The 26,253-nt window shown below is 45.9% G+C and overlaps 1 protein-coding gene across 2 annotated transcripts in view; it reads left to right on the top strand.

Annotated features, from left to right (window-relative positions):
• The window catches only part of r (carbamoyl-phosphate synthetase 2, aspartate transcarbamylase, and dihydroorotase rudimentary), a 178,089-nt gene that overhangs the window by 114,382 nt on the left and 37,454 nt on the right, over positions 1 to 26,253 (top strand). For both annotated transcript variants that reach the window (XM_075704255.1, XM_075704254.1), the window contains exons 30-37: positions 258 to 389; positions 3,466 to 3,667; positions 5,544 to 5,659; positions 10,320 to 10,535; positions 10,828 to 10,911; positions 11,521 to 11,629; positions 16,352 to 16,719; positions 20,583 to 20,724. In XM_075704255.1, the coding sequence (XP_075560370.1) occupies positions 258 to 389; positions 3,466 to 3,667; positions 5,544 to 5,659; positions 10,320 to 10,535; positions 10,828 to 10,911; positions 11,521 to 11,629; positions 16,352 to 16,719; positions 20,583 to 20,724 (1,369 nt within the window). The remainder of the gene's footprint in view (positions 1 to 257; positions 390 to 3,465; positions 3,668 to 5,543; positions 5,660 to 10,319; positions 10,536 to 10,827; positions 10,912 to 11,520; positions 11,630 to 16,351; positions 16,720 to 20,582; positions 20,725 to 26,253) is intronic.

Genomic DNA, 26,253 nt, shown 5'->3' with positions numbered 1-26,253 from the left:
AAGAAAAATGTTGCAATAGTCTGCTAGCAGCATTACTAGTGCCGTCCACGACTTCAGTAACCTGTTAATCCCTAAGCGGTTAAAAGTTTGCAGGCAAGCCAAGACTCTAATCACATGTTTTTAGACAAAGGTGTGGCAGTGGAGGCAGGAGTACATGTGTGCAAAGTGACTCAGGAAGAGACCTTGATTTTCGAGAGTGCCGACGGCTGCATTGGTGCGAGTACGAAACTGATGCCGTGCTCCTCTTGAATGCGCAGCACTTCGAGAAGTGGCCAAGGCACATGCCGCTGTGCTGTCATGCCGAGGGCCCCAGGACGGCAGCCGTCATACTGCTGGCCAGCCTTCAGCAGCGGCCCGTGCACATCTGCCATGTCGCCAGGGAGGAAGAGGCGAGTCTTTTTAAGAACCACAGCGGTTCCAGTTTTTTTCATCAGCTGTTACTGTGCTTGTGCAATAGTACACAGCGCTAGCTGCCTTGCACAACCTCCCCGTTTGCTTCGGGTATATGCATTGAGGTCATCTAAAGATTTCCTCAAAACTTGTAATAGCAGCAAAGCACTAACACTACTGACAAAAAATTCCAGTGGTGATACTGCTTAGCTTGGGGTTACTTTTCAGTATTGTAAACAGTGTCATTGTAGTGTTATTCCAAAAAAGCACCTGCAAGCAACTACGGTGAAATCTCTACACGGTCGACTTCTGTGAATTCGACCCAGACTGGGCCAACAAAATTGATCGAATTACCCAGCAGGTCAAATTAAACAAAATGCAGCAAGAAATGGGAAACACAGCTGATTCATTGGTAGTCTTGAATTGGGGAACAGCGCAAAAGACGGAAACACAGAGGAGACACATAGCACCCACACATAGCACTGCGTGTGGTTGTTACGTGCCTCTTCTGCATCATCTTTCGCACTGTTCCTTAATTGTAGATGTTCAACCAACTAGCCAGCACATTCACCTTATTAGACATTTGGTAGTCTTTGCCCAATTCTAACGCGGCCCCTAATCAAACAAACGCCCGCTATCTATGCATCTGAAGTAGAAAACTGACATAGCAGTGACATTAAAGTTCCTAAACAAAGTAGCAATTTAACACACACCTGACTTTTTAGCAAGAAACATGGGCAAGCGTGAATATCGCAGGGTTCATACACCTCCTTAAAACCCTTGAATTTGGAAAATGGATTCAAGGGTACTTAAAACTCCTTAAAAAATAAGTGTACCCCTTGAATTCCTTGAAAACTGGGGTTGGGAATCTTTTGAACATTCAAAGTAACAAACTCCGCATCGGTGCGATTCCGTGGGCCCTGTCTATCAGGAAACAATCCTAAATATTTTCTTTTGAGAATGCTACCAAGCATTGCGATTGGCATGTCCACAGCCACCAACGATAGGCTTGTCTAAATTACCATTGCCATTGTGGAGGTAGACGAACCCAGATCAAGCGACCAAGCCATACCACTCTTGCTAAGTGGTCCGCACTGCAGCCATGACAGCTCGACTTTTAAGCCCTAGGTTCTAGAATACCTGGCGCAAAGTGTCAGCCATTTGGCTTTAACACGAGTATCTTTGGCTAAAGCCGGGTGCTACTAACCATCATACTTTAAGGCTATCGACATCATTACAATGGGAAAGTCAATTTTGAAAAGCCGCCTGAAGAGCTTGAAGCATATGTCCAACTCAGCAGCTGCTTAGCTGCAAGACATTGCAGATAAGATGAAAATTTTAATTTTCCGTGTGTGTGTAGGAATAAGATTTGTTTTCCCCTCCTTGAATTTTAGCCTTTCGCATCCTTGAAATCGTTGAACTGTCATTGAAAGTTGAGTCGAATGTTCTGTACAGACCCTGAATGTGTTGCACGATGGTAGTCGTTTTCATAGTCATCTTTACCGCACTGTGGTGTAAAGTCAGCTTCACCGTATATCCGCCATGTTATGAGGTAAAGCATGGAAATGCAGTTCGGTTTTGTATTTGCTTGCACTGTCGAGGCAAATCTCTGCCCAATTTTCATGGAAAAAAAAAAAGATTCAAATTAGAGTCGGGTAAATACTGTAATCAGACGTTGTTGAATTAGCTTTATTGTTCGAAAATCTTCCAAGGTCAGGCCCAAAATAGGCATTTTCAACGGGAGATGAATTGCATTCACTGTCCCCTGAGCTCCACCACGTAATGCTGCCACTAAAGGGGTCACTGTTGGGGGTTACCATAGGTGTGAGGTGTGTGCAAGCTGACTGGTAAAGTTCAAATTATCTTGTGAACACCAATTTGAGGGTCGAAATAACGTAAGTTTGGGCTCATAGAAATGCATGGGTGCTGGCCAGGACCTTCGGTCAGGATAAAATTAACGGGAGTCAAGTTAACAGAAGTCTACTGATAACAATTATCACGAGACCGCTGAATTAATTGTTTTGAAATACTGTTGTATCGAAAATATGCGCTCTCCAGGGCCCAAAACTTCGTTGTTGGCCAACCACAGCAGTCAGCCCGGGAAAAACTCAGACAGCAGTGACTTCTGCACCAAAGTCTATCTTAAACATGGCCATTCTAACACCATTTTCAATCTTGGAAATGAGGGACGAGGTAGACAACCTCCGTACGGAAACCAAAGAACATTTTTTCTCTCTGTCTCGAGGCCCTTATGTATCGTGCCCTAGCCTAATGTGGTGCGCCCTTAAGGCTGCTGAGTACAAGGCTCACAAGTTGAGACGTCTGCATAAGTCATGCAATCAACACCATGCTGCACCTATAACCCTGACAGACAATGATCATCAGCTACATTTTATTTCTGTTGGCCTCTTCATTGCTTTAGACAGCACAGAGTAATCTTATAGAGGTCGGTTAGCAATACTAGTTGTAATATGTGTTAGTTTAACTTAACAGACAGCAGCTTGTAGCAACAAGTTTAGTGGCACAACTATCATGCATGGAAAACAACCACTGATTTTTGTAGACCAATGTTGAGGTTTCATTATTTATCTAAATAAACACAGTATCTGTTTTATAGTATGTTCTGGTTTGCAGAGGGGTTCGAGGGCAAAGCTCATTTACCTAAAAGAGCAGCACAAAATGTTAAACTTGAGATGTTTGGGCCCTTTAGTACACATTTCTGTGGAATCACCATAGCACAAGGAGAAAAATCAGTTCTAGTGAAAGCCGAGGAGCAGTAGCGTAAAAAGAAGTATGTTTTAGGACTTGTGTAAGGTTGCAGAACCTACAAAGCAATGCCAGGTAACTCTTTATTCTGAAAAGGTGCATTTCTAAATATTTGGTCACTGCTTTTTAAGTGCACTTGTGACCATTCAGACTTGTTTCTGCTGCCGTGTGTGTTTGGCAGTGATCCTCATAACGTGATTGGCAAACATTGCTTGCTTAGCACAGACGTTTACTGTTCCGTGATCTCTCATGTGGATTGCTTTAGTTTCTTCGCAAGTTTATGATACCGAGCTGTACATTGTAATGCAGATAGCTATAATCAAGGCTGCCAAGGCACAGGGGCACGCGGTGACCTGCGAGGTGACGCCGCACCATTTGTTCCTCACCATTGACGACATCGACCGGCTTGGCCCAAACGTGACCAAGGTCAAGCCACCGCTGATGACAGCCAAGGACCAGAAGGCGCTCTGGGACAACATTGACATCATTGACTGCATTGCCACTGACCATGGTGCGTGAGTCAGGAGTGGGCATGATGCCATCAGTGCAAACACACATTGCCTGTTTGACTAGAAGAAATTTAGTTGTAATGAACTTGCTGTGATAGCCCAGTGGCTACATTGCACTGCTGAGCACGAAAGGACCCTGAAACGTTTTCGATGATTTTGTACAAATGTACTGAGTCATTAGAATAGGTCTTTCTGATCATTGACGAATCTAAGTGCTCCGTGTAATGCGTGTAATTTATTATAAGATTTTAAGAATGTACATCGCTGCAGATTGCAGCACACTGCTCGGCTGAATTTTCAGCCGCCCCTACCCATTTGACGTAAATTGCCCTAATGATGTCATTAGCCGAGCTATCTGATTGGCTGCACAGGGTGCGTCATCGATAATTTTTCCAACTTTATACTGAAGAAATGTTGTTCGTAATAGTTGGAATGTTAGTTCATTTGTTTCTATAAAAAGAAAGTAGCAGAAAGAGAATGCCCAAAAACAATATTCCAGTACACTTAAGCACTTCTGGCACACAGCAAGTGTCGTCTGCTTGTGTTATGACATCCTCCGTCTTGATGAGATCTTCGCGGTCAGTGTCGGTCTGTCTTTTCGTGAGCACCATAAATTGCCTTTGTTGTGTTGTGGGCTGCAAACATAGCGACTGGCAATATGTCAACCTGCGACATCGTGTCCCTCTGCAAGGCAGCAGACAAGCAGAGTGGCTGCAGTGTATCTGAGTATTGGTATCCGATCAACGCCAGGATTTGCGCTTTTGTGGCCGCCACTTTACACCGGAGGATTACTACCACAATAGCGTTTCGCGAGCCCGGTATTTGGATAAACGCAAGCGAGGGGACAGGGCCTGGCCGCTTGACCGTGCCGTTTCACAGGATGAGCGGAAGCGCAAACATGAATGATCTGCACGGTGCAGCCACCTGGTGGCACAGAGCTCAACCACACACTGTAACAGTAACGAAATGTATTATTCTTTACTACTAGTGTAAATTTTTCGCAGGAGTGTAATCGTTAACATGCTGTTTTTGTAAATGTTTAAAATATTTTACACTTGTTTAGAGCAATATTAGCACTTTGTTTGGCTCACGTACGTGTACGCTAAAGTTGCTTCATCCGCTTGAGTTTATGCCTCCACCCATCCGTCGAAACGCCCAGCTCGTCTGTGGTTACCAGAATACCAGACACGTTCAGCACTGCAACAGAGTGCTCACAACGCACCAGAAGCCACCAGAAGTCTGAAGCGATTTCAGAGGAACCACTTGTACACGGCCGTGCGTATGTGTAGAACACAGCCGTGCGTCAACAAAGTGTTCTACAAAGAAGTCCTCGAGTGCCTTCACAGAGCCATCTAATGGAAACGACTGGGGATAGCCGATCACTGGAAGCTCCACAACGACAAAGCTCCAGCCCACACCGCCTTCATTGTGAGTTCCTGCCTGGTCTGGATAGGGGTTGCAACCTTGGGCGCAGCCACCGTACAACCCAGATGTGAGCCTGGCCAGACTTCTTCCTGTTCCCAAAGCTCAAGAAAAGCCTGAGAGGTCACCATTTTAACAATGTTCCCGCCATCCAACAGGCTGTTACAGAGTCTCTTTAAGCGGTTGCGGCAGCTGACTTCCAGGGAGCCTTTGCAGCGTCAGAATCGTTGGCAACGGTGTATTGACGCCCAAGGAGACTATTTTGTAGAAATTTAATCCTGTGCACCGAGCGGATCAACACATTATTTTTACCAGGCCCAGTCTCATTCCTTTATGGACAAACCCTGTGTAAAGTGCATCCAAAAATCAGTGAACAGAACTTGCTCACCAAAGGCACTTTGTGATGTTGTGTACTGAGGTGTAAATTTACACAGGCCACATTCTTATCATTGGCAGCACCTCACACCTATGATGAAAAGACCCAGCCCAATGCACCGCCTGGCTTCCCAGGGCTCGAGACATCACTGCCACTCATGCTCACAGCCGTGGCAGAAGGGAAGATAACCATGGAGGTGAGCTCTTTGCTTCCCTGCCCTCAAATCTCTACTTGGCCAAAAAATAAATTTTTTGCACCACAAATGCAGAGCATTCAGTACAGGTTGCAAAGCACCCTGCTTTCTTTTTCAGCTGCCATTGCAAAAAATTTTTTGTTGCTGCTCAACAGGGATAGTGCCTGCTGTAGTTCCCTCATTTTTCCACTACAAAAATCTTGCTTAGTTTAGGGAACACCTAAGCCACTGTGGTTGTTTAATGGCTATGGTGTTGGGCTGTCAAGCACGAAGTCACAGGATCGAATCATGGCCACGGCAGCTTTAGCATAGCAGTGGCAGCCTAGCTGCCATCATGCAAGAAGGGAGACGTTGACGACCCACTGTTTAGCCGAGAACAACACACAAGCGTTTATTGCAAGCATGTAAAGGGAAAAGGGGGATCAGGAGATCAACATAGAAAAGAAACTTGGCGCACGCGCATCGACAGCGCGCACATGACACGGCGGTTTGATACCGCATTTTACAACAGCGGCTGCATTTCGATGGGGGCGAATTGCGAAAGCACCAATGTACTTAGATTTAGGTTCACGTTAGAGAACACCAGGTGGTCCAAATTTCCGGAGTCCCCCATTATGGCGTGCCTCATAATCGGATTGTGGTTTTGGCACGTAAAACCCCATAATTTAATTTTTTTTAAGGAACACCTAGAAAAGTTGGGATATTGGAAGAGTGAATTGCTAAGTGCACCCTGTAAAGTTAATACAGTCGACTTCGATTAATTAAATCGTGATGGGACGGATGAAACCGATCTAATTATTCGTCGGGTCAAATTAAACAAAAGGCATAAATAACGCTGAAACATACTGTGGGTTCACTTAGCAGCATTGCTGTAAAATGTAGCTTCGGCGCAATACAGCCATGTTATGGGGCGAAGCATATCAATCGAGGGGCGGGGGTGCCATTTTTGCGAGACATAGCATGTGTTCCTTATTTTACACACGCACATGCACTGTCTCTGGTCACACTGCGAGCACCGAGATGCCTATTAAGTTTACTGGCAAGCAATAAGAGTTTCAAGTAGACCGCCACTCTTTCGTTGACTTTAGTCGTCCCCTCAACTTTTTGCAGCGAAGCTGCATGTGGCTAGGGTACTAAAGAATTTTCATGTCCACACACAAAAACTATCATCATCAATGGCTGATAACCGTGTAAGCAAGCAAAAAATGCAATGGCTCATAGGTCCATAAGGCAGGGCTACAAGCACTCACTTGATTAAGGAATGTGTACTAGGCCCAGTAACGTGGAAAGTTGGGCTAGTTGGTGAGTGATCATAGTACCTTGCTGGTGAAGCAGCGCACAAACACGGACACAGTGGAGACAAGTAGGAATAGACGACACTCGCTGCACTCGCAACTATTTTATTTCAGAACACATACTTCAAGTTTATATACCTGCGCACCCTCAGGCGTCAACGCAAATCATGGCAAGATTAGAGGCTTTTTTATATATACATATATATATCGTTTGCCCGCTCATACTCGGGCGTCAAAGGCATTGCACTTATCTATCATGGTGTGCAATCCTATCGTAATTTGTTGCAACCCTACCAAAGATTATTATTACACATTTTCTTTTCTCTTCTTTTTAGTGTACTTCCAAAAACGCAACCTCACCATGGCTTAGATGGACAGATGGCTGACTGATACAACCCTCTCCCCTCTTGTGAATATGAAAGGCTTCGATTATTTCCCTGGTTAGTTGATCCTTATGGTGTGATAAAACTGTGGCATCATTGTAAAGCGGCCAGCACCCATGTTGTGAGCAGTGCCCCTTAATATGGGAATGAATGTTTCCCCCCAGTGACCTTTTGTGCTCTAAAAGTCTCGTGTTTACACAACGACCTGTTTGGCCGATGTATACTTTCCCACACGATATGGGCAAACAGTAGACTACAGAAGACCTGCACTCGACAAGTTTTTCTTTGTGCTTGACTGTGCACTTACGTCCATTTTCTCTTACTTTTGTTGACACTCTACGATCCAGTCCGGCACATATTTTTCCGAGTTTGTTAGCCGCTGAAAAAACTACTCGTAGACCGTATCTGCCACCTACGTTTTTTAAGTTATGCGCAATTTTGTGTGCATATGGTAGTGACACAATTTTTTGCTGTCAATCTCTAGTCTGTTGCGCTCTTTCTGATAGCCATTGCGCACATAACGAATCAACTTATACGCTGATGTACAGAGTACATGTTTTTCATACCCTGCATTCTTTAGTCTGATAACCTGTTGGCTGAATGTTTCTTTTATTTTTTCCGGGCAAGACTTAGTTAATGCAGCCCTCAGGCACGAGAAAGCTATGCCACTTTTTACGATTTTAGAGTGTCCCGAGTTATAACTAAGCAAGGGTTTTTCTGATCGTGGATTGTATGACCAGCAAACGTGGTCCGGTGTGGAAGTTAACGCCAAATCTAAAAATTGTAGCTTGCCATTCTGCGGCAACTCAACAGTGAAAGCCAGTCCTTGGCTGTTGTCCTTGAACACTTTTAAGACTTCATTCATTCTTACGTCCAAAACACCATGTTCGATTATAACCAAAAAATCGTCCACAAAGCGGAACACTTTTACCGCTAAGTCTTTAAGGTTTGCAACTATCGCTTTGTCTATACTACCTAAAAAAATTGTGCTAAGTACCGGAGCTACTTTTGAGCCTATACATATACCGGACTTTTGTCTGTACATAACATCATTCCACATTACAAAGGTGGACTCAAGGTAAAATGTTAATAGTTCAAGAAATGTATTAACTGATACGCCACATTTGCTGACAAATTCCATCTCGTCGTTGTCTTCCGTTATACAGTGCCTAACATTTGATAATAAGGGACCATGCGGAATATTGTAATACAAATCCTGTACATCTATGCTGAAGAATTCACATCGTCCAGGGTTAGACGTGCTTAAGTACGTTACTAACGTTTCAGAGTTTGGTAAAACGAACGGATCGGTAACTATCAAGCCATTAAGGTGGTTTTGAAGGAATGAAGATACAACCAACTGCCACGAGTCCCTTTCTGATACTATGGCTCTGAACGGAACGTCAATCTTATGTGTTTTTGCCACGAAAAACAATTCGAGATGTAGGTTGCACGAGCGCTTAACTGCTGAAGCAAGTCGCTGAAAATTGTTGCTTGTCAGTAATGTGACTGCTTTATCCCTCACCTTTTTAGCTTTTACGTCGACACGTACGAAATTCTTTCTGACCGCTGTCATCGCCTTCTCTTGGAAGAGACCTTCAGGCACAACTACAAAACAACCTTCCTTATCAGACGTCAGAAACCGTAAATCGTTCTTCACACCAAAGTTCACTAGATTCCTTACGTGTTGCTCTTTTCTGTCGACGGTCATTGTCCTGGATAGCACATCCATACACTCTGTAAGAGATTGACAGCAAAAAAATTGTGTCACTACCATATGCACACAAAATTGCGCATAACTTAAAAAACGTAGGTGGCAGATACGGTCTACGAGTAGTTTTTTCAGCGGCTAACAAACTCGGAAAAATATGTGCCGGACTGGATCGTAGAGTGTCAACAAAAGTAAGAGAAAATGGACGTAAGTGCACAGTCAAGCACAAAGAAAAACTTGTCGAGTGCAGGTCTTCTGTAGTCTACTGTTTGCCCATATCGTGTGGGAAAGTATACATCGGCCAAACAGGTCGTTGTGTAAACACGAGACTTTTAGAGCACAAAAGGTCACTGGGGGGAAACATTCATTCCCATATTAAGGGGCACTGCTCACAACATGGGTGCTGGCCGCTTTACAATGATGCCACAGTTTTATCACACCATAAGGATCAACTAACCAGGGAAATAATCGAAGCCTTTCATATTCACAAGAGGGGAGAGGGTTGTATCAGTCAGCCATCTGTCCATCTAAGCCATGGTGAGGTTGCGTTTTTGGAAGTACACTAAAAAGAAGAGAAAAGAAAATGTGTAATAATAATCTTTGGTAGGGTTGCAACAAATTACGATAGGATTGCACACCATGATAGATAAGTGCAATGCCTTTGACGCCCGAGTATGAGCGGGCAAACGATATATATATGTATATATAAAAAAGCCTCTAATCTTGCCATGATTTGCGTTGACGCCTGAGGGTGCGCAGGTATATAAACTTGAAGTATGTGTTCTGAAATAAAATAGTTGCGAGTGCAGCGAGTGTCGTCTATTCCTACTTGTCTCCACTGTGTCCGTGTTTGTGCGCTGCTTCACCAGCAAGGTACTATGTACTAGGCCCCATTAACGGTCTCATATACAAGATGCGCATGGCAGGTGACACAAGGCCTCGTCACCACTGCAACATCAGTAACAGCTCTGAATGGCTTCCAGTGTGCTTGTACTGTAATTGGAGACAGCGCATTCACACATGTATAATTAAAGAGACGCGTACTATGTCCCATGACAGTGGGCCCTTAAAATGCTTCACCACTTAACACTGTTATATTGCAGCGAAGCCGACCAGTCAAGATTGAAATCGAAATAACGGAAGTTTGGGCCAGTAGAAATTCTGGGCGCCAGGCGGTACCTTCAGTCAGGATCGAATTAACAGAAAAATGAATTGGACTGCAGTCGAATTAATGGAAGTCTACTGTATATGTGCGTTCATTTTTATTCATGCAGGCCCTGATCAAGAAGATGTACAACAACCCAAGGCATATCTTCAACCTTCCAGCCCAGCCAGACACTTACATAGAGGTTGACCTAGATGAGGAATGGACAATACCTGAAGCTCCAGCGTATAGTCGCGCTGGCTGGACACCCTTTGCCGGCCGCAAGGTTCGCGGCCAAGTTCGTCGAGTGGTCATCCGGGGTGAAGTGGTCTTCGTTGATGGTCAGGTGTGTTCTTACACCATCTACTCCACCGCCCACTACCTGTGCCTCATAATCAGATCGCGATTTTGGCACATAAAACTGCAGAGTTAAATCTTTTTTAGCAAAAACACGGACAAGGTTGTGATTTCACTGACACGCATTCATGCTGAGGTCTTCTATTGCTCTCTCTTGCTTTCCGAGATGCATCATTCTGCAGAAGTGATACCATTCTGACACACCAAACAGCACAGCTCAGCATCACAAACAAGTCGCTGTAACAATTCAGCATTTTGAACTCTTTACTTTTCCCTTGCAGGTCCTTGTGGACCCTGGCTTTGGGCAAGATGTCATGGCCACCCCGGATCTCGAGCGTAGCGCAAGCATGACGAGTCTCACGCATGTAAGTTGATACCTTGCATTTTCAAAGCACCCTCTGGCAGCAACCCACTTCAGGTGGATGCCAATTTTTCCCTTTCATGTACTTTCTTCCACCTTGCAGGCTTCTGCAGAACTGATTTACCATATTCACTGACCCACTATTGTGTTTGCAAATGCAGCTCAGCTTGGAACTTCTTCTCGAGCTCACAAAGTGTAGGACAGTGCTGCCTCTTGACTCTAATTAGAACGGGCTTAATAACAGTTGGTGCTGACTGTAGCAATGCATGTTTGTTTGAGCAATGCCTTGCAGTAGATGCTTGATCATATGTGGTTGTGAAATTCTAATTTAGGAACTGCCTGGGAGCATCGCTGATATGCAGTGAACACTTCAATCTAGAGGTAACACATTCCTTCGCTTTTCATTTGAGGTAGGGTGTTCAGTGTAGGCATGTTTAAGCATACAAGGTTGCTAGCTGTATAATTCAGCTGCTGAATACTGGGTATTTATTTTTATTTTTATCCATGGTGGCCACATTGTTCCAAAAGAAGAGTGTGGTAATGTTTGTGATGTGGTGGGGACTTTGCATTGTAACTGTCTAAGCTGGAGCCGATTATTTCCTGTTTGTTTCAGGCACCGCCTGAAAAGGGAAGCTCTAGTGTTTCCGAGACGTTTGGTGTCACAGGCCCTGCAGCAGGAAAGCCGGGCCACTGGCGAAACTCTGTCAAATCTTTGACCACGGGTAAAGGCAATCTTAAGTTCTAAGAATCTAAGATTTTGATAATTTGCTGTTTATTCACACTAGCATACAGGTTGCAGAATTCCTCTGGTCCCACAATTTATATTTTTATGTATGTTTAGCCTAATAACTTGCACAGCCAACTCATGTGGGGTCTTGCACATGCTCTTGGGACAAAGGAACGACAACACAGTAGTGCAAACAAGCACAAGGGCTTACACAGTTAAACCTCAATATAACGAAGTAAGTAAAATCTGGAATTTGCTTTGTTAATTGAAATTTGACTTTTATGCAAATAACTACAGTTGCCGATCGGTTTTTCTTACACGGAAAGGGACCACAAGATTTTCTTAATTATCCGGAAATTGAAGAAAGCAAACTTGAATAAGAAAACAATTCATTTTGATAAATTTGGGAGTCTGCGACGAATAATAGTTTCATGCCACGTATGTCAATATTTTCTCAGCACTACGAATTGAGTGAAGCCAGCCACACTTTTGCGTGCACTCCACCCCCGCGGCTGATAGCGTCGCCCGCACTGGGATGACGCTATTGGGGAAAGCGCCGGCAGCAGGGAGCAAGTGCTTCATCTGCCTCTCGCTCCAACGGGCCACCGAAACTCAAGGTTACGCAACCTCCAATACTAAACACGCGGGAATACAGCTTACATGGTGCCACGCCGTCCTGGCATGCCCACTTTTTGCACCCCTGGCAGGTTACCGCTAAAGCAGGGTGCACAGCTGCGTAAACGTTCAGCCGTGCTTACAGCCATGCGTAGCCATGGTCAAGATGCGCGCCAGAAATCGCGACGCATGTGAACTTATCCCTCGCCCCTGCCCTCTCCCCCCCCTTTCATGTGCTTGATTGCATTATGGCGAGCTCATTCCCCTCCCCGTCTTTACCTTTGCTCGCTCGGAGAAGTGGCACTCGTGCGTGAAGCCACCACCTTTCTTTCTAACTCTCGCACACATTCGCTGGCACCTAAAGTGCAAAGTTCACGGGGCACAATAGGATCTTATCGCCCTTGTACTCTATACACAACAGGCTTCACTTCGGCAGTACCTCTTGTTGCACTGTGCGTGATTTGAGAGGTGCGTTCGCAAGCAGCCACTTGTAATTCAATCATTTGACCTTATGCGTCCCCAGAAGTTTGCATTTGTTGTCTCAGCATTGCTTTGCATCAGAAGCGAAATTGCATTATATTGAAATCGCATACGAACACACTTTGTTATACAGTCGAACCCGGCTATATCGAACTCGCAAAAAAACGCCTATCAGTTCGATATAGAGCATAATTCGATATAAGCCTGCTAAATAATTGGATGTCATAAAAGCACATACCATTTATAAAATCACTTTATTGATTAAACTAGCTTAGTTTTGCACAAAATAGTCCTGCATTTTCTTCTGCTTTGGCAATTTCGCTGCCTGCGACGCACGCACTTTTCCACATTAAGGAGTCGGAGCAGCTGAGGCCGCAACTTTCCGCATTCGCGCAGAAGCACCGGACTAGTGCGAGCGCACCAATCACTTCGGAGGACGTGGGCCAAGGACCGTCGTTGCTTTCCTCATTGTGCCCACTTTCACTTGTGCTCGGTACGATGTTGGCAATGTAGTCTTCGTTTTCGGGCTCTCCCGTGGTCGCGACACATCATTTGCGCTCACAAACTCATCCACCGTTGATTCGTCAACAGCTTCCAAAAATTCTGACAGTTCGCTCCAAACTTCGGCAACACTGGCGACGGCTTCGTCGCATTCATCAGAATTTACGGTCATCACCGAGCACGCGGAAGTCGGCACGGCTGAAGCAATTTCAGATTAACCACTCGTACACGGCCGTGCGTACGGGTCGGGCGCCACAGGCACCGGGTCGCGAGTTTGGACGCTTTAGCCCTAATCTCCCCCTTATTCATCAAGATCGTGCCAAGAGTGCTCCTCGAAATCTTGTGCTGTGCGGGGACATGCGACTCCTCACCGCGTTCGACACGATTTATGATTGCGAGCTTCACGACGAAAGGCAAATTCTTCCGCTTCATCACGGCAACACTGCGAGGGAAGGCCTACAAGGCGCACACAACGACAGCGAGACAAGTCGCACTTTCGCCATCTTGCATGACGAGGGCACGAGAGCATCTGATTGGCTGTCTGAGCAAGCGCTGTGGGCGGGCCAGGATCATTTTTTGCAGGGGGGGTGCCGATGGCTCGTCCGAAGCAGCGCGGTCGGGCGCGGTCATGGTAGGGAGAGCGGTTGGATAGAGCCGCGCAGCCGGATTTTCTCCGCCACCGCGAGGGAAAGCCAACTTCCGGGGGCACTTTCCGCCGCTTGACGTTCGATATATCTGGTGTCGCTGCTATTTTTGTTCGATGTAAGCGTAATTTTTGCGATATATACTCATTGTAACTATATCGTGTCCAGAAATTGTTCGATATATAGAATAATTCGATGTAAACGGGTTCGATATAGTCGGATTCGACTGTATTCAGGTTCTAATTACATGGTGTTCTATGGACAAGAAGTTGTGAAAAGTTAAATACTTCGTTATATCGAGAATTTCGTTATGCTGAAGTTCGTTATACCGAGGTTTAAATGTATTGCACCTTTCATACACTAACTCCTGCTAGCCGAATTGCTATCCACAGAACATGCCGATAGGCGTGCAACAAATCTGGTAAGTCCCACGTATTGCGACTGGATATGAAGCGAATATGTTCGCCCCATGCTGGACGCAAATGCTTGCTGTTCGCGTGTACAGTCATGCGAACAGTGGCGCATTTGAACGATCGTGTTTGTCCAGTCTGGTGACCTGCTCCCTGACCTCATGAGACGGTCTCGTAGAAGCATGGATCGCCGTATACGTGGAGCAGCTGCAGTGCTTCCCATCCCCGAGCCAAAAATAAAGAGCCTACTCCCTGTAGCACCCGAATAGCCCCACTGTCAGGCAACGTTAGCAACGCAACACTCGCGCCGTCTCTCGTAATAAGTTGTAACCACACCGACCGCCGCCGGCGATTAGCTATGAGCAGAAGCTGTATTACAGGAGACGAGAGAGTCACACAGGGAAAACAACATCAGGGGACGTTTGAGAGTCGAGCCTCCCCACACACATAACTTCTTGGATAATTTGTCAGTTTGAACTGTAGTCTTGAGCCACCTTAGACTGTGCTAAATGAGAAGAAAGGGGGTTAACCGAGGGGCCCGATTTTTTATTAATCATACCATATGAAGCCACTGGTAATTCTCACTGTTGGTGCAGATATTTGTGTGTGCCACCTACAAAAATGCCACGCTGACACAGCGCTGTTGTTTGCACATACTATACAGTCTGATCCACCTATAACGGTACCAGTTTTAACACAATATCGGATATAACAATGAGCACTCGATGCACCATCACCTTTTGTATGTGTTATGTGGCAAAATAAATCGTTTGCTACAATGCTCCCATGCGATTTTATCGGTTATACAGTTGAACCTACTTAAAGTATATCGGTATTAGCAATATATCAGTTATAACAATGAGAAGCTGCTGCACCGTCAACCTCTGTATGTTTTCTATGGTAAAATAACCCACTTACTACAGTGCCCCCATGCCAAAAGGTAATGGAATGCGAAATCCATGAAAAGAAATAGAAGTTTGACCTGCTGCATGCTGCTGCACATTGTTTTCCAGCTTTCTCCGTATCAACAGCCTTGCATGCCTCTCTCATTGCCCTTTCACCACTCTGAGCACGAATGGGCTACGCTCGTAGCTCTAAGCTGCCCCGCCCTCAGAAACACAAATGGACCGAGCCAACTTGGCTGACAGCGCTGGTGATCGCTGCGAGCAGGGATCCTCGAGCTATCGTTTTCGAGGATACAATCACTTACACACAATTTCGCGTCTTGTCACCGGACGCGTCGGAGGCCATCTGTTACACTGCACAAGGTGAGGTTGGCCCAGTGCGCGTCCTGTGCCAAGTCACGCAAAAGTGATTGTATCCCTGAACGCAACTATATATTTTCAAGCTGGCAACGCATAAATGGGCAGACTACGCCGAGCGTGCACCGGCCTCGCCGGGTGCTGCATGCTGGCAGCATGTTTACATTCAGCCAGCTGTCTGGTCCTTCGATTTTGCAAACTTCGGGCAGGTTCTGTTTGTGTTGGGATCCCAGCCCACGTGACTTCCTATCAGGGCTGGAACTAGCGGGCTGCTAGAACTCCGAATATCGAAGAGCCCCAGTGGTGGCCTCGCGCTATAGCATGAGTAATTGGACTTGGAATCGCCATGGTAGTGGTGCACAAAGTCATCTCCCTCCCATCTGTGGATCCGCATTCCACAGTGCACTAACAAAAACCTGGACGGAGGAATCCCGGACAAATTAGCATATATGCTTTTAGAAATATGCATCAGTTGCCGAAACTGCCTCAGAGCTCACCAACTTCGTGTTGCTGCACACGAAGCTGCACGAACTGCACCAGAGAGAGCAGAGAACGTACGAGTATGTCAGTGACATCGTGGGACAGATACAGAAACATACAGTTTAGTCAGTGACACTTAAATAATGAAGCGTGGTTATTCTTAACACTACAAACAGTTGTTTTTGTCGCAGTTAGACAACAGCCCCAGATGAATTGGTAAAAATCACCAAAAGTATGCAAGCAACTCCTTTGTGTAAGATTCGTAAGCTTCTGTAAAGGTAAGCTTATGTAAAAATTAAAAGCTTTCTCTTTTGTCATTTGGCAGAAATGTACAACAAGATGTTTCAAGAGTTGGGCCTCCCGGATAGACTGCTGGTGCCAACCGGCATGGCGGCGACAGCGAGCTCGTCCGATGAAGCGCCACCTGGGACACGACTAGGCACGGCATCTGCACAAGGTGCAGTGTCATCGCTGCGCAGCGTCAGTCCACTCATGAGCGCTTCTGGTGGGGCCACGGCAGGGGGCACGGTGTCCCAGTTGTGGAGCCTTCCAGACATCCCTAACGCACTGCAGGGAAGACACATCCTGACTGCCGACATGTTTTCGAAAGACCAGATGCACTCGCTGTTCAACTTGGCACATGCTTTCAGTGTCTTTGTGCAGAAGGACCGGCCTCTCGACCATGTGCTCAAGGTGGGTAATAAGCTAATAATCACTGGGGCTGTGCCCATCACACTGGTTCAGTGGCTATGGGTGTTCTGTTGCTGATGGACAGGTTTCAGTTCTTAGCGCCTGTAGCCACATTTTAATGAGGGTAGTACTTAGACACTGGCACGCTTGTTTCTTGTAAGCTGTGTTTCACAGTGTTTCACGAACACAATGCCTCTTACAGCCTTTGTGTTGCTTTTGTACGTTAAACCCCAGAATTTGATTTTGAAGGCAATGTTTGACAATGTGGTCCGATCCCAAAAGCAGTGCCATCAAAGACAGAGCTCATGATGATGATAGTGATGATGCTAATTGTGATGGTAATAGTGATTGATATATAGTAAAATTAAAAAGCTAAATTCACAGCCTTAGAAAAAAATGATTGATGCCAATGTTGATAACTGATGACAAAAAGTTGGAAGACGATGCAACCTCTAGTTGAAGTTGATGAAACATCGCTCCAGCGCGGATTCAACCATAAATTATGCGGTTCATATACCCCATTCTCAACCCCAACTTGGCCCAGAAGACATTGCCTTTCGTCAGCTTCAACTACAGGTTGAATCGCCTTCCAACCTTTAAAGCACTGCTTTCTTTGCTTCTTTCTTGGACTTTGCCCCTGCTGTCACTGTCGCTCTTCTGCATGCTATGTCGGGAGGTGGTTGAGAGCACATGGTAGGAGTGCTGGAGGTATGTCGAAAAGCACGCATATTTTAGGGGAAGCTTGGCCACAACGCCCTCTGAAGATATCTGCGAGTTGTCACAATGACCTCTCCCCGCGAAAGCATTGCAGAAGCTGCAGCGCTTGCCTTTGTGCATGCATGCTCGGAGATGGAACAGAAGGAGGCAGAGGATGGGTAGAACAGCATGCATGTCCTACCCATTCAGCCAGCGACACAGTTGCGAAACCACTGAACAACTTTACCACTCTTCACTCGTGGCAGCTCGCCTACACCACAGAGGGGAGAGGCAATGCGACGTCAGAAAGCATGCATTGTTTGCGGTCTCTTCAACAAGGAAAAGGCCAGTACTACATGAGGCAATAGCTGAGGAGTCAGGACTAAGGGGATAAACGTTAATTCAAGGTACAGTACTGTACATTCCCTCTATTTCTGAAAAGTAAACATCCTTCAAATTTGTCCTGCAGGGGACTGACGCAGGGCGTGCAGACGCAAACGCACAGTAAAGCACCACAGTGTCAAGACCACAATATGCAAGTGGTTGGCCAGCAAAACAATACTTCTGTATGCAACATGGTATATTATTGCTATGTCAGGGTTCGTGCGGGATCTTGAAACCCTTAAAAACCCTTGAATTTGAAAAGATTGTTTTCAAGGCATTGAAAGTCCTGGAATTTTTGGAGATCCTTGAAAATCCTTGAATTTCCTCAATATTTAATTTTTTTAATAAACTTCCAGTGATTGTATTTTAGAAAATTTCTACCCTCCCTCCTGAATTCGCACTGCGATTTTGTTAAAAAGGGAATTCTCAGGCATATTGAATTGTCTGGTAAAACTCAGGGAAAACGCAGGGAATGTATGCTTCAATCAGGGAAAATTGGCTGTCATTTTATTGAAGGAGAATGAAAGTCGCGACCTACTGCTGGCTCGAGTAAAAGAGAGGACTCGTTACAAATTGTCTTTGACGCCGTGTCGTTGGCTGGAGGAGTTGCCTATGTACAGTCAACAACCGATTTTCAGGACGCCCGATTTTTGTGAAATGCCCGATAGTGCGGACAACTTTGAGGCTCCACCACGCGTCCCATAGAGTCTATGTGTAAGAACGTCTGTAATTTCAGACGCAAGAGCCCTTCGCTGTCCGATTTTCCTGAGTTTTTGCCGCTACTGCAGGTCCCAAATGGCATTAATCAAAGCCATCACCGCCGTTTTGATTATCTCGCCGCCTCGAATTAACCAACGCTCTCGCACGCCGATCCGCTAGCAGCCGTAGCTACCACCGCTGTAAACACTAGGCTTCGCTGCTTCGACGTTCGCTATTAAGGTTCTTGCCGTTCGATGCCTTGTTTTTCATTGAAAGAATTTGCTGCTGTCAGTAATTGCGCCAACTCCGCATCTGTAATCCTCGCGTATAGCTTCAAAGCTTAGAAAGCATGGCGCGCCCGAAAGGCAGCTGCGCCTCAGCCACGGAGTAAGACTTTAGGAGGTGAAACTCCCGTCAGCGCGAGCGAGTGCGGGCGACCAGATAAGGTCACAATTGTTGTATGCGCCGACGGGGCCGTATACAGTGGCGGCGCCATGTGGCGCATCGTAGAAGCCACAGCGAAAAAAAAAAAATTGCAGCGCCCGGGCAGGCGACTCCGGCGCGCTCTCAACAGCGGTAATTTCTTTCCAGGCCGCCAGCACGATAACGGCTCCGCGGGCTTGTGACCTTTTCTAGTCACCGCAAACAGCGGAGTTTCCACTCCTAAATATTTCTTGCTCCGTGGCCTCAGCAGAACGATCTTACACGGTGAAGCGTACGTGAAGTATTGCGGTGAAGCTTAACAAGCGTGGGAAGGGGCAATTGTCACGGGACACAGTGCGTATTCTATAATTATACACGCATGTATAATTATGGCCCTGCGTGTGGTCCTTGAAAATCCACACACAGGACCTTGAAAGTCCTTAAAAACCCTTGAATTTTGTCATATACACCAGCATGAACCCTGCATGTTGCCCGAGGTCGTGAATTCAATCCCTACCACGGTGACAACATTTCGACTGGGAAAAAATGCAAAAACACTGGTGTACTTAGATTTTAGTGTACATTACTGAACCACAGGCTGTCAAAATTAATCCGGAGACCCCCACTACGGCGCGCCTGATAATGAGATTGTGGTCTTGGCATGTAAAGCACCATAAATTAAATTTTAACAATTCTGCCACGATGCTGTGTGCAGTGTTAGGCAATGACAGTGCTAACCTTCTCGTAGGCTATGGACAATGGTCCGCAACAACTCTTCAAGCAAACACGTCCCGCTGTGTGTTCTGTGTACCAGGTGGACAAACACAAGTGGTGCACGCAATGAGAACATCACCCCGCCACGTTTGTATTGCTCCAAGCGCTCAATAACTTAAAGCATTTGCCTTCAACATTACGGTCAAACACCACCAACTAACACAAATGCTACAGAGAGCTTTGCTTGTACTGATGCCCACATTGCATGAGGTATGCATTTCTTTTTTCCTGGGGTAGGGATTCCCAGACTCAATGCCACGTTTAATGGAGTTGAATGCAAATGCACTTGTCTACTAAGTATTGGGTTCAATTTAAAAGAACTCTGGGTGGTTGAAACCAGAGCCATCCGACAAGGAAAATGAATTCATAGCTTTTTTGGCCCTCCCCCACTTTGACTAGGCTAGTGACTGAAGTTTGCATATCTTATGTGTCATTACACTTGTAAACAATCTACCAGCCAGCGTAGCTTGGGTTTCTTATATAGCCCAGAACTCAAGAATTGGACATCTCACTTGTCCTTCAGGCACATGAGTAAAGGCTCACTCGTGAAAGCCATCAGGCTGTGATGTTAGGCAGGTGTCCCTTCTTAGGCCAGCGCCGAGCAACAGGAATTAGCACAACTCGTATTTATTTTCTAAAATTCCTTTCAAAAAGAGGTTTTTCAAACATGGTGTTTCCAAGTTTAACTGCAACATTATTGATGTGCAAGCAGTACAAAGAAAATAGAAGACGGCAGTGCATTTGTGCATTGGCACCATGTTTGTCGTCTTTGGATTATTTGTGTATTCACAATGTATTACCAACAAGCCCAGATTTTAATAATCATTTAGTCTAATGTTTTACAGTGTAGGCACTTACAAGCTCACATTGCCCTTCCTACCTTTCACCAGGGCAAGGTGATGGCCTCGGTTTTCTATGAGGTGAGCACACGGACGTCGTGCAGCTTTGCCGCTGCCATGCAACGGCTCGGAGGCTCAGTAATCCACATGGACCAGGCCACATCGTCGACGCAAAAGGGCGAGACTCTTGAAGGTATCGCACGGCTATGTTGGGCCAGCCTTGGCACTTTAGGAAAATGATGATGTTCTTCTAGTATCATGGTGTCTTCATATACTGAGTGTTGCTCAAATAAGAGTGCCGGGTACACACAACCACTCCAGCTAAGTCGTTTGCTGATGTTCTTTCAGGTTTAGCACAGAGGTGACATTGTGCAGTGGGTTCAGTTTAATGCCACGTCTGCAAGCAATACCGTAAAACCTGTGTACATTCGACTCCCGTCAATACGAAGTTCACGGGGACTGCAAAAAACTTTGAATTAAATGAACTTCCAATTAAGCACAAAACACAAAAACAACACTTTATTGGTAGCAAAATCGAGTATTTTCTCTATGAAAAATAGTCGGTCATCTTGCTCTGCTTCTTCTTGCCAAATCGCGCTGCTGAAAGCAAGTTCTGCAGGCTGTAAATGTGGCGGAACGCTTTTTCCGCGTTACCTTCAGCGGCAAAGAAGCGCTCCGTGAGAGCAAGGCCCACAGCTGCATCAGCAGCCTTACGTTGCGGCTCGTCTTCAACGTCATTGTCGCTTTCCTGGGGCCGAGTAATCTCCTCAATCTCGTTATCTGTTAGTGCACCGTACATTTCGACCACCTTGTCTGCGGCGACGTAATCTTCAAAATTGACGTCTCTGAGAGCACCACCAAAAATCAGTGCCATCAAGCTCGCTTGTTGACGCTTCCTCCGATGAAATTGCAGAGGCATCCTTAGAAGAAGCTGCCACAAAACCGCAAGCCCTGAAGCAGTTTGTGATTCTTTCTTGCTTCAGACGATCCCTTGCTCGTGCTAACATGTGAATGGCACTGAACAGGCTCACCTCGTATTTTGCGGAGTTATCCATACACAAAGTCATGTGCTCGAGGAGGTGCTGCCTGTGCAGGATCTTAACATTCTTGATGATGCCTTGGTCCATTGGCTGCAAAACAGCTGTTGTGTTTGCAGGCAAAAATGCGAGGCCTATCGCACTCAAGGCTGGCACATTCACGTGAGCACTGCAGTGATCCACAAGGAACACCTTGCAGTTTGGAGAAGCACGCTTGCGGTCCAATTTCGTTATACAGCTCTTGAAGATTTCGGCCGTCATCCACGCTTTCTTGTTTGGCTCATAGTCCACAGGCAGTGTCTTTACGCCTTTAAAACATCTGTGCTTGGCGGCTTTCCCGATCACAATTAAGCGACATCGTTCCGTGCCAGTCATGTTTGCCGCATTAAGCACCGACACCCTCTCCTTGCTGAGTTTGCCCCCAGCACAGTTGTTGTCCTTGAATGTCAGGGTCATCTCTGGTAGAAGCCGATAGAAGAGTGCAGTCTCATCTGCATTGAAGATGTCTTCTGGTCTGTACTCGCTGAGATATTCACGCAGCTTTCCATCCTTCCATGTGGTGCATGTTTCCTGGTTAACGGATGCTTTTTCACCACACACGCTCTTAAAAACTAGGTCGTGGCGATCTTTAAAGCGCGTCAACCATCCATCTGACGAAACGAAGTTATCGATCCTCAACATTGCTGCAAGCGTTCAGGCTTTCATCGCAACGATGTCTCCGCTGAGAGCATGGCCAATGCATGGCTGCTAGGAAGTTCGTTGCTCCGGGCCTCCCGCTGCGCACGCAGCACGCTACAAGCCTAATCCTGCACAATCTCGCCACTGCGAGTATAGTACAAGGTGTATATAGTATATACAAGTATATAGTACAAGGTGAAATTTTTGGGACGCAAAATGGAAAAGCAAAAGGTTTATCCATGTGTAATACGAGTTAAGAAAACATTTATTTAAATTGCTCTCCGCACTTCAATCGCTGTCTTCCTCAGCTGCGCCCTCTTCGGATAGTTCCTTGTCAGACATATCTTCCCAGAGGTACTCATCCTCTGCGCGGTCGAGTGCGTTCGAGATACCGCACTTCTTGAATGCGCGATGCACAAGGTCCTCTGGTATGCTGACCCATGCGTCCACAATTCACTTGCATAGCGCGGTTGGTGAAGCCCGCTTCAGCCGCCCAGTCGGCGTCACTGCAGGCTCACCTGAGCGCATCCAATCTACGTAACACCGCTTGACCGCATCTTTGAACGGCTTGTTCACACAAACATCTAAAGGCTACAGCTGAGATGTCATCCCACCCGTGATAACGAGTTCAGTGCCAGATTTGCACAACAGCCTCTTCACTGAGTTGGCCAAATGGCAACGAAATGCGTCCAGCACGAGGATGGACAGGAACGACAACAGTGCGCTGGGCCGCCTACACCAGACGGACTTTATCCAGTCGAGCACAAGATTCTCGTTCATTTAGCCTTTCTCACGACATGCCACGACCACATTTTTTGGCAGCTCCTCACCTCTAGCGCTGTCTTGCGCTTGAAGACGACATAGGGCAGGAGCTTGCATCTGTCTGCTGTGCACGACAACGTGACGGTAACTCGCATTTTCTCATTGCCAGTGGACATAAACTTGTTTAGAGCCCTTCTTGTGCACGGTGAGGGGTGATGGCATGTCCAGACAAACTGGCGTTTGGTCAGCGTTGCCGATTTGCCCTAGATGGAAGTTCTTGGACTTGCGCAGCGAGATAACTTGGTGCTGGAAAGCCACAAGCAGCTCTTCGAACGATTCGGGCAGCTTTTGCGAAATCGAAGTTCGGCGCCGTAAGGAAAATCCAGCACGGCACATGTAGCGATAAATCCAGTGCTTGCTCGCTTTAAAGGCAAAGCTCGGTAGCCCTTTTTCTTTTGCCAGCTCCTTAGCTTTTGCCTGCATAAGCTCCACGCTCACAGCTAGATGCGCGGCTCGCTGTTGGCGTACGAACTCCGTCAGGGCAAGTTTGATTTCCGGGAATGTCCCACTGTTCGGGCCACAAAAAGGGCTTCCTTCTGTCGATGCCATCCCCGAATGCTTCCCTCGTTGACGCCAAACTGCCTCCCGGCAGCACTTTTGCCGATGTCCTGTGTGGCTAAAATAACCTTTTTCTTGAAAGCAGCCGAGTACTGTTTTCGTGGTCCGGACATGTTGGTCCTTCAAAGCGGAATAAAAAGGTGCACTTAGCGTGGTTTGCACGTGTGCTGCCAAGGTGCACACTCAACAATAAAACCAAGCCGTAGCCACGCAGCAATAACGGAATCAAGACGAAACCAAAACTTCTAGCTCAAATTTCTGACTGAAATTTTTATTTGGATCCGCATATAGTACGAGGTGAAAATTTGGGATGCTAATAATAGAAAAAAAAACCTCGTGGTATGCGCGGGTTTTTACAGTACTTGCCTGTGTTCGTACTGAAGCCATAGTGTGCGTCTTGACAGCAGCACTAAAAAATGGCGATGTTACTGTAAATGAGTGGTGGTGCCATCTGTCACCGATACACTGAAAGGTAACAGATGACACTGCTGTTTCTTTGCAGGAAACTTGACATGAATTCATGTGCCTTTCTTTGCCTTGTCGCACCTGCGTTTCTAAAGGCGTCACATGCAGACCGGCCACATGAACTTACCCTTGCCTAACATGTTGGATTGCTTGCACTTGAAACATGTACTGCATGATCATCCTGGTAGCATCGAATGTTAGTTACTCGCAACATTGGCTAAGTGGCTATTGCATTGTGCTGCTCAGAAAAGGTTGCAGGTTTGATTACTGGCCACCGCAGCCACATTTTAATGGTTTTGGAATTCAAAAACACTCTAGTACTGTGCTTTGAGTGCAGGACCACAATTAACCTAAATTAATCCATATCCCTACACATGTAGACATTTGGGATACACATTTATGCATACATTACATGATTAACACATTCACCGGGACATGTGTCACTATTGAGTCAGGGTAGCCGTTCCCCCTGTGCAGGGCTTTCCTTCAGCGCTCAAGCGCTAAAGGTCAATGGAAAGGAAAATATTTTGTTGCTTCTGATCTGATGTGACATGGTGCCAACTCTTTCTACTTTGGGGAAGTTTCAAAATAGCACAACACCCTAGTGACTCGCCAGTGGGCTACGACGCACAGGAATTTAGACTCCAAGAAATGCTGCCACAGAACCTACTCTCTCAGAGTTCATTATGTGGTTTATGCAGTCATTATTCATTGGCACTTATTTTTGTGCCACTGACTACTTGCAATTACATAATGGCATTGATGCTAAGTGCTTAAGTTTGTGTGTCACAAAGAAATTTTGTTGAAAGGAATGTAGTTAAATTTTGGTTTGGAATGCTGTTATGAAAGCCGATCGTAGTAGACATCAAAACGCATCTTGCCTGTATTATGACATCAGTGTAACAGATTTTTTGGGCATGCCTGCAAATCAGATGCCTTCGTGGCACTGCCACATGCTCTAGACCCAATGTATAAGGGCATCCAAAATTTTGGACACTAAAATCCTTTGCCGTACAATTTTCCTGACTTTATGTCGTAACTACAGGTCCAAAATGTCATTAATCAAAGCCACCACTGTTATCATTTTGGTTGTCCCACACCCTCAAACCACTGCTCTCACATGCCAATCTGCTGGCAGCCACAGCCACCGCTACAATGCTAGGCCTAGCTGAATTGAAGTTCACTACCAAGCTTCCTGCTGGTCGGGGCCATATTTTTTATTGAAATAATTTGCTGCTGTCAGTAATGGTGCCAACCTTGCCCATGTTAAAAAAAAATTAAATTATGGGGTTTTACGTGCCAAAACCACTTTCTGATTATGAGGCACGCCGTAGTGGAGGACTCCGGAAATTTGGACCACCTGGGGTTCTTTAACGTGCACCTAAATCTAATTACACGGGTGTGTTGTCCTCGCCGATAGCTGCGAAGTGTGGAATGCAGGGCAAAAGTCAAGTGTCGTGTATTGCTGATTCCCAAAAGTCGGCTTCGCCACGATACAGTGGCGTTAACGTCAAACATACACATTGTGTTGTGGTGAAGCATATCAAGAATGGAAAGTGGCCACTGTCACAGGATGTATTCCTTAATTATACAGTCGACTCTGGATATATCAAACTTGGATATATTGAATTGTTGCCAATATCAAATAGTTGTAGCATCTCCTTGGAAATCCCATGTAAAAATTCACCTGGAGTGTCCATGTAATTGCTATTGGAATAAAATGTGTTTTTTGAACTGTACTCTTCCAAAGCAATAAGGTGTGTAGCGCCACAGCTTGTGCCAGCAAATTGTGCAAATGCGTTGATCTTTACGCCTAGCGTCCCTGTGCATTGGAGTACCATTTGCTCAGTCTCAAGAGTAAGAAGCTGTCTCGTAGCTTTCACTTCCATGCTACATTGAAACAAAGTGTTGGAAAGAGTGCCTTGAATGCAATTGTTTGCATCCATACATCCAATTTCTGAAATTAAGTAATTGCACAGATGAATGACCCCCATTTTTATACTGCACAATCTTCGCAATCAGCCCACATTTTTGACAAGATAGCTACATAGACGAAAAGAAAACTAGTCTCAGAATGTCAAGAATGCTATTCACATTAAAAAATATGTTTTTCCCGAAAGGTGAAGCATCGATTGGGGGCGATAGCAAATTAGTGGACAGCT

Source organism: Dermacentor variabilis, chromosome 9 (genome assembly GCF_050947875.1).
Source record: "Dermacentor variabilis isolate Ectoservices chromosome 9, ASM5094787v1, whole genome shotgun sequence".
Lineage (NCBI taxonomy): Eukaryota > Metazoa > Arthropoda > Arachnida > Ixodida > Ixodidae > Dermacentor > Dermacentor variabilis.
The sequence above is the reverse complement of the archived record's forward strand: the minus strand, read 5'-3'. Positions and strand labels throughout refer to the sequence as shown.